This window comes from Tenebrio molitor, chromosome 1, assembly GCF_963966145.1.
Source record: "Tenebrio molitor chromosome 1, icTenMoli1.1, whole genome shotgun sequence".
Taxonomy (NCBI): Eukaryota; Metazoa; Arthropoda; class Insecta; order Coleoptera; family Tenebrionidae; genus Tenebrio; species Tenebrio molitor.
The window spans coordinates 35,952,162-35,966,265 of record NC_091046.1 but is presented as its reverse complement, the minus strand read 5'-3'; the positions used below and the strand labels follow the sequence as shown (position 1 = coordinate 35,966,265).

The following is a 14,104-nucleotide window of genomic DNA, read 5'->3' as shown; positions in this document are numbered from 1 at the left end:
AATCCGAAACTTCGATTGGTTCAATCTGATCATGAGATCAGTTAATCTCGCATTTGATTACGATTAACTTAATTTCGCTTCAATAAACTGGCCCTAGGCTAGGTAAACTAAACTAAATCGAGAAACGATGGATGAGAGTGGTTTTGGCCCAGATGCTGGGTTTTAAACAATGTAATAAAAATGTAGTGCTTTTTAACCATTTTATTACCTTTTTTGTTTTGTAAAATCGGACAATAAATAACGGACCTACGGTTTGCGGCGCTTTTTAGGAAACAACCTGTAAATGATTTCTGGCTTAATTAAGATAATTCTAACCGCATTATTAATTCTGCCTAATCGGACTAAAATGCCCTTTATTAAACGTCTATTTTACTTTTTAACTGCCTGACCTGACATGTCTAAAATGACCAAAAATTTGATTTTATATGTTTATTCCCACGATTGTTTCCCAATATTCGAAATCTGGGAAGTTGTTGTCTAAAAGTGGTTGAAGCGAATTACATCTGTGTTTTACACAGCAACAACAACAATGTTCACTTGTTCAAGCATTTATTAGATACACTTATTTAAGATTAGAAGTTATCTCTGAGGTTAGGTTAGAAATGTTAGAATTGAACTTGCACACCACACGCAATTACTTGCGAGTGATAGTGGACCACTCGCAACGTTCCGTTCGCAGATTTTGGTGTACGCAAACGGAAATGTAGTTCGAGAATACCAATTCTGGCAAATCGCTCGCATTTGACCACTTTGCGCATACGAATAGCCTTCGCATTTATTCGAGAATCGCACCCCTGTGCGGAGACCTTTTATGACGCCTTTTAATTTTGACCGCCAGTACTTCGTGAAATTTCGTGACGAGGGTGGAGGGTCGTTGTGCATCAGATGCTTCATAGGCGTCGGTGTTCCGTCATTTTACTGGGATTTGGTTTTTTACACGTGAACCGGTTGGTGAATTGTCTTTGTATTTTTTCAGTTGTATAACTCTGATCTGTTTTTATTTTGAACTACATATTTAGCGTCGTCTTCGTACAATTCCTACAAAAATTGTCCCATAGAAAAAAAGTTAAAGGGACGCCACTGGAAAGATGAAATATCTGCGTTAATTTCGGTTTCTCTCGGCTCATCTGGAGACCTTTTATTAGGTCTACAGAAAAGCGCGGTCGTAACCACTTTTTTGAAGAGTGTTCCCTCCATATCCCTCTACGGAGTATACCCACCTACCTAGGTGTTTTTTATATTAAAATCTTCATTTTGTTATTAAAAAATTTCGATTGATTAATATGAATCCTGTTTACGAGTTTACGTTGATGTTCAATTAATTAAAATTCAAACATAAACAGATTACGTCGCTGGCGTAGTGGCGCTGCAGTAGTGCAGTGGCCTTGATTTTTCTAACTTTAATCTTTTACCGTGCTTTTACCCGCCTTTTTAGTTTTTACCGCGTTTTTACTTGCGAGGTTAGGTTAGAAATTAGAGTGTTCTGGAGTGTTCTTTGCATGATCCGTGTAAAAACAGCTTTAATGTAATAAAGTGTCGATTTAGAATAATAAGAGTATAACATAACAGAGATAACATAATAAGTGAATAATAGCGCAATGAGCAGTGTAGATACTCACATCAAAGCGAAACTCTCTCCAACAAAATTAAAATGGTTTAAGTGTGATCAGTGTGAATACAAAGCCACGCAAAAGGGAAATTTACAAACACATAAACTTGTACGACATACGCCTCTGGATGAAATAGAATGGTTTGAGTGCGATCAATGTGAATATAAGGCTAAACAAAAAGGAATTTTAAAAACTCACGTACTTATGAAACACAGGTCTCCTAGTGAAATACAGTGGTTTCAATGTGAATTTTGTGAATATAAAACCAAACAAGAGGGAATTTTAAGAACGCATGAACTTGCAAAGCATACATCTTCTTCCGACAAAATACAGTGGTTTGAATGTGATCAGTGTGAATATAAAGCCAAACAAAAAGGAACCTTAAAAACCCACAGACTTATAAAACATACGTCTCCTAGTGAAACAATAAAATGGTTTAAGTGTGACCGATGTGAATATAAAACTAAACAAAAAGGGAATTTAAAAACGCATAAAATAGCAAAGCATACATCTGCCAAAAAAATTAAATGGTTTAAGTGTGATCAGTGTGAATTCAAAGCTAAACAAGAGGGAAATTTAAAAACACATAAACTTGTACGACACGCGTCCGACGATGAAACATTTTGGTTTAAGTGTACTAAATGCGAATATAGAGCTAAACAAATAGGAACTTTAAAAACCCACATGTCTACAAAACATGCTTCTTCCAAAAAAATAATATCGTTTAAGTGTGATAAATGTGAATATAAAACTAAAGAAATACAAACTTTAAAAACCCACATGCTTACGAAACACGTACCTATTTCAGAAAAATGAAATGTAGACGAAACAAAGAAAAACTTTGAAAATGCATACTTCAAAATACACTTTAAGCAAAATAGGGTGGTTCAAATGTAATTTCATATAAAGCGATAAGAAAACGTTCTCAAAGGGTAAATTAAGATTAGTTTAAGAATTATCAGATAGATAGATATTTTACAATGTTTTACGTACATTATTCTAAAATTAAACGTAAAATGTGAAGAATCCTTATACCTATATGTATTAACTTACTATAAAAAGACATTTTAACATCAATAAACTAATATAACAGTATAAATCGCTTTTCTTTATTTATTCAATGTGTTCCTTCACAATTACTCTTCGGCTCTACTATTGTGTATCGTGACGTAGTGCGTGTAGTGTACAGTAGATATAACTAGTGTAACCAGTTAAAGCAGATAATTTGGATAATTAACTGATGCTTGAATCGGTTATAAACCCAAACCAGCCAAAGAAATAAACTGACGAATAACAAATTAACCAATACTGTAACGTAACCATCAACTAATTGACGAGATTTAACTGGCCAAACAGGTTGGTCGGTTTGGCTCTTTGGCCGGTTTAACCATCAGCTAATTACCTAACCGCTCTAACTGGTCAAACGAGTTAAACTGTACAAGTACAACTCTATCGGCACCGTGGAAGGAGTAGGTATACTCCCTCCACGATCGGCACACATTTGGTCAATTTATCAACATATTAGTGACAAACATTGATCATAAAGTCCTCTGAAAGATCAAGCATCATCTCATGTCCATCTATAACTCTGCAATCAGTGCAATCCTGCATCGCCTACATCTATCTTGTCCTATCCTAGAGCTTGTGCCAACTGTCATGATCGATGACCTTGACAAAAGCTGCGCGAAGGCGGAGCCCAATTTCAATAAGTGAAACGTAAAAACATCAGTCGTTTGGTTAGAATTTTCAGGGTGGCGCCAAATTTGCATTTTACACTGTCCAACGGTTTGGGTTAGAATGCCGGACATTATCTAGAGACCTGTCGCTAAATAAATATCAACATAAATTAGCCCACAAATCTGTAAAGCGTGATAAAATGGTACCGATGTTTTTAGTTTAAATAGTAAGTCCGCTTCGGTACGCATTTTGGTTTCTGCGTCATCGATCATGAGAGTTGGCACGAGCTCTACCTTATTTCCCTTAACCGCCCCTTTTCCCTTTCGCTGTAATGCATCACTCTTTTCTGCCTGCCCTTCAATGTAAAAGGTGCTTCAAAATTATTAAAATTTTTACTGAAGCTGTAACATGTCGATTCTCATGTTTTTTTTTTTTTATTAAAAATATCTATTTTCTTGATTATTTTTTTAGTCATGAAATGTATATGTACAGTTAAATTCAAAATTATAGAGTACACCTAATTTTCTACAGTGTGAAATGCACTTACATTTTTTGTCAATGATCAATGTCAATTTTGACAAACAAAATACCTGATCTAACCGAAAACGCGAAAGTGCTCATTCTTTCCAAATTAGAAGAAGGGTGGTCGATCCGGAGGGTAGCCCACTGTGATAACATCGCGAAGAGCACCGTGCAGGGAATAAAACAGACACTATTACGGTGTTCTAAAACATCAGCAACATTTTATGTTGTCAAACTTACCTAACCTATATAAAAAATATGACACTCAAATTTCAAAAAGGCATCTCTACATGTGGAAAAAACTGTAATAAATCGACTTCTTGATTTTTGAGGTGTACTCTATAATTTTGAAATTAACTGTATATGTATAATCTGTTTCAAAATCAAAAATCCACCACCTGTTGAATTATGTTGGCAGAAAAAAAGAAATCCCTAGAATAAGTTTCATTTTTCTGGGTTGGCCTAACCTTCCGCCAAAATTTGACCTTCAGTGTGTCTTGCACAGAACACCTAAGTGTCTTGTGTCACAAATATCAAATTATAAAAATGCCTCGAAAAACAAGGAATCTTTTAACCGCTAAATTAAAGCGAGCGTTCATTAAGTGCTTCGAAGAATTTAAAAAACACGATGAACTACGACCAAAACGGCTGTCAGCAGTTTTATTTCATAACCCCACGTTTTTCTGACCCTTTCAAACACACTAAAAACAAAAGTTGGCGACGTTGTCGGTTGTATTTTCGAGGTAGAATGCAGTGTTGGTAGATTTTTGATTTTGAAACAATTTATATAATCATGTCAAAAATAAATTACGGCCTAGAATTCGAACTTTTAGGGAAATAACGTTTTTCATGTTGTGTGTAAGGAGAATTTTCAAAAGTAATTTTGAATACTAAATATGCCGCCAGAAACTAAAATTGATTTTGAAACGAAACAACATACAGGGTGTTTGGGGTATAAGGTAACAAACTTACCTTATTTAACTTATTTTTGATTTTGAAACAAATTATATTTGTCATCGGATATAAAATTAAAGAGAAACAGCCATTTGACCTTACCATTTGTTTGATTGTTTGTACATATTATATTGTTTGTTTTATTGTTTGTGCATCAACAGCGCCCTCTGAATTTGACTGGAAATAAAAATTTTCGCCGGACTCGCGCATCTCAGCATCTGGAAAATGTTTGTTTATGGATTTATGGCATGATGGCATGTGTAACATAACCTTAACCTGTAAGGTTTGTGTTCTGTGTGTAACCACGCTTTGTAGCAAAACATAACCCGCATAACCTGTATCCGAATATAATAAATTTATAGCCTATTTTCGTGGTTGTGTCAGTGGATCAGTTTTTGCAATAGATTTATTACAATATTTAACCATATTCTAATAATTGTGGAACAAATTAGTTTTAATATAATTTTTATTCAACATGCTTGTAGATACAAATCAGTTAAAACTTAAAATTTCATCAACAACAAGTGAATCGTTAGAGTATACACTGCATTACATATACGGGAATATAAAAGACCCAGAATTTGAAAGAGTCACAATCTTGACAATAAATAACTTACTTACAAATAGCAAGACACTACTTGTAGGATTAGAACTTGTGAAAGCTTTAGTGCCGTACTGTTCCTATAATGTTATTGCAGAAAATGCTGTTCACTGGTCTAATAACTGCATGGTACACTACTCAGAAGATCCTAACAAAGAACTGAAATTAAACGCTTTAGGTATGTTTTACTTAGCTTATTATGTCGGGTGTTTTTTTTAAATTTCATCACAACCTAGGCGTTGAAGAGTGGATTGTGAACACATTATATGGATTACGAAACACGGATCAGCTGTTTAAATATTACGCATTTACACGAGTGGTGCGTTCACTCTTGCGTCGACTCTTCAACGCCTACTTTGAGGTGAAATTTAAAAAACACCTAATATTAGGTATATCTAGAAATGAGAATTTTTACTATTACTTTATGAAAAAGATGAAAAGTGGGGGAATGGTGGTAGTAGTATGAATGACTAAAACATAAAAGTATTGATTTTAAATTAAGAACATTGTTAAATTTATTTTTGAATTTTACATTGAAGTAACTAAACTATTATTCATGTTAAGCATGGTTTTTCTTCACTCAACTTTCAGCAACATGTAAAATTAAAAAAAAAGATAAAGGGCAGCAATAGCAGAGATGCAATAGGAAATAAAACCTCAGATGTATTTCTATAACATTGATTAAAATATCAACAATGATGAAGAGTAGTTTCTTGAAACTGCAATAAACAAGATTCTGTGTGGTAAACCCAGACACAGTTTTCTGCATTCCCATTTTGAAAATATGAATATTTTCAATTCTGCACAAAAACGATTTTGGAAAAATAAAAAGTGTAAATTTGCACTTGCCACTTCCACTTGGCAGTGAATTAAGTTACATCACACGTTTTTTGAAATTTTGTTTTTCATAACCATCCTTTATCGGTTTTTTGTTTGTTTTATTAATTAAATAAACTAGGCAAAAATGAATAGGGAATTCCACAATTTTTCTTGGAAAGCAAAATAATTGCCCCAATCCTCCCCCATATTCTTAAACACTAGATAAATTTAAAATGCTATATTCATCAATCTGTTAATAATCGCATCATTACTTAGATCGGGCCTATCTCGTTTAAAATGTGTCTAGCCGTTCAACACACTATGTTTTGTCTCGACCGTTGTCTGCGCTGATTTTCTCTACTTCTAGTCTGTGCAATAGAGCAAGGTCGTACGCCGGCCAAACTAAAAACGCTATGAGATGGCGCTATAAACTGAGGAATTGTAGGTCTCTGCAAAATTTTGACCCATCGTTGGAGGTAGATATTATTTTTTTTCGGTCAAAATTATTCATGAAAACTGTTTTTACTGAGATGTTCTGCCATGAACTTTGATTTCTGACATTTTTGACGCGTTTATTTGACGTTTAATGTTAACAGCGAATGTGGAACCTGTGGTGAAAACGACAAACGTCAATTTACAGTTTTCTGTAAGTCCCAGACCCACAGCGCCTCTAGTCTCACCAAAAACGTATTGCACAGACTATAATGAGATCAGCGCAGACAACGGTCTCGACAAACACAACTTTTGGCATTATGCACTTGTAGTAAACCCTTTAAATTATTACTTTGTGTTGTCTAATTTAAAATAAATTAGAAAAACGTCAAAATGACATTTATTGATAACTTTATTTATTTTTTGTTTTAGAATCATCTCGCAACATAGCATTTGAAATTTAGTGAAAAAAGATTTACAACCAAAATGAAATGAAATATAACTACAACTTTCCTCAGTACTGCCAATTTAACAAAATTAAAGCATGGCAACCTATCGTTTTTTTTAAGATGGAATAGATTATAACTCCCTGACAACAGGGCTGGTAGTAAAACCAAATTATAAATGGGAACACTATACATACTTGAAACATTACATTTAATGTGTATATCCAGGTGTCCCAAAAATGGCGTACTAATTACTTACTACCGTTTTCAGGATGTTTAAATGTACACGAAAAAAATATGGACAAAAATTTTCAGACAAAAATTAATTATTATTATTTTTATTATTAACGGTAATACAATGTAAACAAAGATGTACTCGTACATCATTACCTTGCAATGTTACCGTAGTGGATTTAAAATATTTTTTTCGATTTCCAAAGCTTCTAAATTCACTATTGTGCAGGATTAGATATTGATAGTGAGTAATCCTGTACTTTGTGATAATATGTACGATTAGAGGTAGCTGTCATGAGAATTTAATACATATATTTCAAAATAATTTTCCTGTTAAGTGCCACTTTCAAGAACCGCTAAATCAGCAAATAAGTCCAATAGAATTTTTTAAACATTTTTCTTACGTTTACGGTAGTCTCTTCTACACCGTAGTGCACCGTTAGTACGCCATTTTTGGGACAGCCTGTATTTATATTTCTAACACATTTCATTACAAATTTTAAACTGCATTTATAAAAAATTCAAAAATGGAAAAATTCCCAATTCATTTTTGCCTTGTTTATTTTGTTACTGCTGCTGTATTCTTATTAGGTACATACTAATAACTTCTTCCAATCATGAGGTTATAGGAATGTATGTCAAAAGCGTAATTGTTAACATGATTAATTCAATTTACTATCCCTCAAGTAATAGTGCAGTGCTTATCAACATAATTACCGGCGTCTCGCTTCCGCATTTTGACTTTGTTGTGTATTATGTTCTGTGTCAATGTTAAGGAATGTCCTCACGATATGACATGAGTACAATAATATACCTTTTTGAATTTCAACTACCAATGTGTATTGAATTAATCATGTTAACAATTACGCTTTTGACATACATTCTTGAAATGCCATGCATTGCCATCTTCATTTCCACTACATCTTTCTTTCACGCAAAACAATAACGTTAATTCTATTCCTTTATGCAACTGTCTTCTTCCAGCAATGATTCTCAAGAACACTTCTAACATGGAGTCCTTTGACAAAAAATTTTGTGGTGAATATATGAATAGCACCTTAAAAACGTGTCTGAATTATCATAACACCGAAGAGAAGGTAGTTGGTTTAAATTGCCTAATTCAGTGCATGAAGAAATACCCCAGTTGGTTTGGTAACCATAAACAAAAAATGGAGCAATTTTTAACTGATTGTTTAGGAAATCCATTTGAAAAAGGAATTGAAAACGCCGCATTTGCGTTTCTATGTTTCCTTGAAGTAAAATTCTACATCAATTAAAAGACATACAAATTATTGTATTTTTTTCTAGACAGGAGGTGGTGGTGTGAATGGGATAAACTATGTTAACAATTTTTCACTTCATTTTAGAAAATTATGTGCTACAGTGCAAAGTTTGTACGATAGTTTTTTTGAGGATATTCCCGAAATTAATAACCCACAAAGATTGACGGAAGAAAATTTTATGTTTAATCAGCTAGCCCACGATTGTGACCCTAACAAAAAGTTGGAAGTAGAAGCTAATAGGATAATAAATTGTTTGCTATTTATGAAAACAATGATTATGTAAAAAAAAAATTTTACCTCTGGCAATAGATTAGCACATATCTTTTAGGAAACGATTTTCTGTTGAAAAGCAAGTTGTGCCAAAGCATGTTATAGATGTTATAAGCAGGGGGTTGAATATCCACGTTTGTTTATCAAAAACGAGTGTTTTTGTGGAAAAAAATAATCAGTATTTATTACTGAATAAAATTCAAATACAATTGCTTAAACTTTTCCAAATTTTTGTGATCAGGTATGATAGCAATTCATGTGATAAGTGCATCCAACAGTTTTTTTTTTTTGCTATACAGATATCAACCACATTTGTTACCATTTTCCCACGTATTGAAGAATCTTCTTTTAAATACATTAAGGAGGATCCATAGTTGCCAGTGTTTTGTGATTGACATGTAAGTATTTTTTTTTTATTGAAAACAGCTTTACCACTGTCACATTTTTTTTTATCGGACCTCGTGTATTATTGTTTGTAGTGTCTTCAGTGATCTATCACTGTCTCATTAGTAATTTGTTTTAAGCTAGCGAAATTTTAACATAAATGTTTACCATTTTTTATGTATTTTACTTAAATTAGAATTAATTTAATACACTTATATTTATTTTATGAATCCATTCATTAAATGAAGTGGAATATGTACTAATGTAATTTTCTTTCAGGTCTTACAGAACATTTACCTATAAGTCAATAATTACCTGGCTGTCTTTAAATAAGTCTGTAAATGAATCACATTTTCATGAAGCTCTAATTCCTCTTCTGTTAAAAGATATTTCTCCAGTTAAGAAAAACATTGTGTTAAATCTTGATATTACCAACAAGAGAAAAATGAAGCCACAACAAAACTCACATCTGACAAACAACAGTAACAGTTTGTATGATTTTATGTAAATGAATGTAATTGTAATATTAAATAAGCCATCGATCTTTATTTACAGAGAATCAATCGATAATGGGAGTTTAATTAAGAAAAGCAGTTGCATATATGCTTTGGATGTTTTGAAGTGTTTATTAACAGCAAACACCGTATCAGCCAACCAAACGTTACAGGTAATTAAAGAATTGCTTACATTTCTTGACCGTACCAACAAAATTTTACTGGATGCAAGTGGTTGGGTAAAAATATTTTATTCAAGATTTAATAAAAACTGCTATGATAAAGAAACCTATCATACAATTCTAAAAATAGAATTTATAATTGTGACACCATATGTAGACACTCTTTCATTTAAATATGTTAACGCCGATCAGAAAAATATAATTTAACGGGCAATCCTGAACCGAAAGTAATCGCATTGTATGTTGTCGTTTCAGGATGTGGTGAATACTATTATGAAAATCGTAATAGACATACAAGAAAATAGAATTGTTGAACCGTACACTGACATTTCGTGTCAAGTTAAATTGTATGAAGTTATAATTTCATTTTTTAACCAAGAAAATATAAAATGTTTACCTTCAATTCAACTAGCTGTCGCTGTATTGAATAGGGGTTTGAACAGTTTAAATTGGGAAATATCAAAAATATCATCTATAGGATTGCAACTATTGGAAAAAATTAGTCAGCCTGTCTGTAGTACGCTGTATATCCCGGATCTGAGGCCAGCGTTGGATCAAGAATTTAGTCACAACAATCTTTTACATATGAATATTGAAGAAGAAAACAGTATGTGTGTTGAAACCGATCAAGAGAACGCCACCAATTGTGAAGAACACCCAAACAATGACAGTAATGTGACCAAAAAAGGAATAAAGATTATCAGTGATATTTTGATTAACCGATCAAATGATACAGATAAAAGTGATATCAAAAGTGGTGAAAGTATCACAGAATATGACAAGGAAGAAGAGAAAGAACTTGAAATTGTGTCTGAAGATAAAGTAGAAGAACCTTTGCCTAAATTAGGAATGGAAGAATTAGATAAACCTGCGCAGGTTAATCAGATAGAGGCAAGTGAGAATAAGGCAGAACAATCTTTTTCCAAGCCAGTACTGGAGAACGAATCTGCCACGCTTAAGAAAATTGACGAAGTAGATGTAGGTAATAATTTAGAAGATATGTTTAATTCATTTCAAGACGTCGTGCAAGAATAAAAAAAAAATATATTTAAACTTAAATAAATCCTACCCATTCTGAAGGTTTCTTTATTATTCTGTGGAAGCCCAGTTCAAAACAAAAATTTCCTCTTCAATGTTCGTTTAGAAAGTACCTATGAGAATTCACGTAATGATAATAACCGCACACAAGGAGAAAGTACCTACTTGAGAGGTCGAGTTTTTTTTTACAAGAAATAGGTAGTTTACACCTTTTAGTGCGCACGGAGGTTTTCACGTTGAATGGTGCATACATATATACCCCTCGTGGGTATCCGCAAAGTCTTCTGCTCGGTCGCTCGGTGAGGTGGGTCTGCAGTCTCTGCTTGACATACGCATGGAGCATTCGGTAATCTTTTTGTTCAAATTGTTCAGAGGATTCCAGGAATATCCTCTTGTTCTGGAGCGGATCAGTTTGAAGGTCAGCCGCTCGGATTCTAGGGTGAGGAGTGTTTTCTACATCGGTCAGCGCCACACGGATATCGGCTCAGGTCGCCTGTTACTCGAAACCCACATCGATATGATAAAGTAACGCACAAAATTCAGAAAAGTAAAGTATCTATTAATTTTTGAAAAAAAAATCCAAAAACATGTAGATGTATGAAATATGAAAAAAATGCTGTTGCAAATGACAAGTGTGTCTTTGCAACCTGTACCGAGGTTAATAGTATATTATGATACAAGTTTATAAGGAAGCCTTTAAAGCACGCGCGACGAGTTTAAGAGCACGACGCGTAGCGGAGTGCTTTTAACGTCGCAAGTGCTTTAAAGGCCCTTATAAACGTGTATCATAGGCTATTTTTTATTATATCTGCACTAAAATCTGAAAATTATAACAAAAAAAAGCAAATTGAAATACCTTTTCCGAGGTAATCTGTGTCATTAATCGTTGATATACGGGGTGATCAAGAAGGACTGTTTAAGTTGGTAACACTGGATCGTATTTTAAATCGTATAACAGGAGTAACTTCCGGTTGTTGGTGGCTTGTCGTTGTTAATGCTATACCTATATCAGATATTTGTCAAATAAACCAACAAAACATATCCAGTTGCAGTGTTATAAATAACCGAATTAAAAAATTTTCTCAATTGTACTGCCAACTTAAACAGTCCTTCTTGATCACCCGGTAGAAATGGTCAATTGTTGTTGTTTCGTTGCTATCATAAATCGTGTATCAATGTCTATTTATCATTGTTCAAAATGTAGGTGAATTTGTTGTTACCTAAGCAACCCTTAAAGCTTTAGTGTTTTAAAGACCCTTTTTGTAATTTGCCTCCATTTTGATTCTCTAATAGACATATTAACGAACGCGACGTCATCATCTGGGATGTCCTTATAGCTTATAGCCATTATTTCACGGAACATTTTACGAAAATTTTTAGGTTGGCATAGCTTGATCCGTCATGCGTCAGTTTAAATTACAAAATGTGCAAAGAATTATTTATCAGGATTTATCAGGCAACAAATTCGCGACCGTATTTTGGGAAATTTCACGTATTTCAGCGGGCGTACATGAAAGATTATCTTTCATATTTGTGTTTTGTGACAAAATTTGGATGAAACAAAAGGCGACTTTGAAGACTTGATCAAATTTTCACTTTTAAAATTAAGACATTACCAACCGCCACAAAAATCCCTAAATCGAGGAAAGTAAACATTTTTGTTTAAAAACGGCTTAAAAAGGGCAAATTACAAAAAATAGTATAAAAAAACTCGTTTCATAAGACCATGAAGCACTCATTCTTTTTTAATCTTGAATTCGTGCTTCAAGATTGGTCTTATGAAACTTGTCTATTTTCGCACGCATTTTAGTGTCAAAAACAGGGATTATGATTCAAGTATAATAAAAACTACTATTTACTAAAACATGCCCAGAAAAACAAGATACCTACTTAATAAACATTTAACCTCCAAATTACAAGTCTCACCAAATTTTACACTAGACAGCATTGCCGATAGTAATTATGGAGGAAAATGCGACGTTGGTGGTTTCTGATTTTTGAATGGACTTTACCCATGACCAACTTCATTAAACTATGTTATGGCCCCAATTCCATTAAAATGGGCTTCGTATGAAGTATGTCGTGGATAGTGATGAAGTGGTGCCATCTGTTTGTTAGACATCAAGGTAAAATTGCCGTCAAATTTGAAATTTTGTCAATCAAAAAACTCTGAAAATGCTCATTAAATGCATTATTTGTGGCAATTCTGAAAAACCTTTATTTCAATTTCCCAGTAACAGTGGAGTTAGAGCTAAATCGTTTGAGGTTCTTCGGGAAATTTGTGGTACTAGAAAAGAAATTCGTTAACATAGTTTAATGAAGTTGGTCATGTGATGGAGTGATGGAGATGAATTGGCGATATCTAGTGAAATTTAGAATAACCACACATTTAAAAAGTTAAATATCAGGTTATATTATATGCCATTTCATTGTCAAGAACTGTCAGTTTATACTTTTATGACACTATGGCAGGAACATGAAAAATTAGTTAGCGTCTTAGAACCTCGAATTCTGTAATTCTTGCATCGTTTTACTCCGAAATGATCAAGTTCCACGACGAAATTCCCATTCGGAGCGGTTTTGCTGTGATCTTTCATACTTGCTTGTCTAAAAACCTATTTAGAGGAAAGTTAGCGTCTTAAAACCTCGATTTCTGTAATTCTTGCATCGTTTTACTCCGGAATGTTCAAGTTCCACGACGAAATTCCGATTCGGCGTTAGTTTGCTGTGATTAGTCTATGGCTGTGATCCTTCACGCTTGCGTGCGTAAAAACGCATTTAGAGGAAAGTTAGCGTCTTAGAACCTCGAATTCTGTAATGCTTGCATCGTTTTACTCCGAAATGATCAACTTCCACGACGAAAACGTATAAACTGACAGTTTTTGACAATGAAATAGCATATAACATAACCTGATATTTAACTTTTTAAATGTGTGGTTATTCTAAATTTCACTAGATATCGCCACTTCATCTCCATCATCATAGACAACACAGTAAACCTATAGAACGCAAACCTCCACGCTCCTATGCATTTTATCGTTTTTTTTTGGAAACGCACCCACCACAAGCCGTCAGGGGACGCTGCTGTTTTATAAAAATAAAAATCGCGGAAACTTATGCCAAAATTAAAAAAATATATATATTTTGACATATTAAGT

General features: G+C 33.6%; 2 protein-coding genes across 2 annotated transcripts in view; one reads left to right on the top strand and one right to left on the bottom strand.

Annotated features, from left to right (window-relative positions):
- Window positions 1-14,104, bottom strand: part of LOC138127231 (delta(3,5)-Delta(2,4)-dienoyl-CoA isomerase, mitochondrial) — a 108,181-nt gene that overhangs the window by 80,443 nt on the left and 13,634 nt on the right. The window lies entirely within an intron of this gene.
- On the top strand, window positions 5,067-10,987 carry LOC138127175 (proline-, glutamic acid- and leucine-rich protein 1). The gene is made up of 8 exons (XM_069043050.1): window positions 5,067-5,542; window positions 8,280-8,551; window positions 8,604-8,857; window positions 8,907-9,089; window positions 9,148-9,246; window positions 9,512-9,724; window positions 9,788-9,899; window positions 10,164-10,987. The coding sequence occupies exons 1-8, from the start codon at window positions 5,239-5,241 to the stop codon at window positions 10,941-10,943; spliced, it is 2,217 nt and encodes a 738-aa protein (XP_068899151.1). The 5' UTR covers window positions 5,067-5,238; the 3' UTR covers window positions 10,944-10,987.

What these genes read in the sequence shown, in the direction of transcription:
- LOC138127175 (XM_069043050.1), top strand. Translation starts at nt 5,239, where the DNA reads ATGCTTGTAGATACAAATCAGTTAAAACTTAAAATTTCATCAACAACA. An exon ending in TTTATGAAAACAATGATTAT is followed by an intron (nt 8,858 to 8,906) that starts GTAAAAAAAAAA and finishes CATATCTTTTAG; the next exon opens with GAAACGATTTTCTGTTGAAA. An exon ending in CAGCCAACCAAACGTTACAG is followed by an intron (nt 9,900 to 10,163) that starts GTAATTAAAGAA and finishes TTGTCGTTTCAG; the next exon opens with GATGTGGTGAATACTATTAT.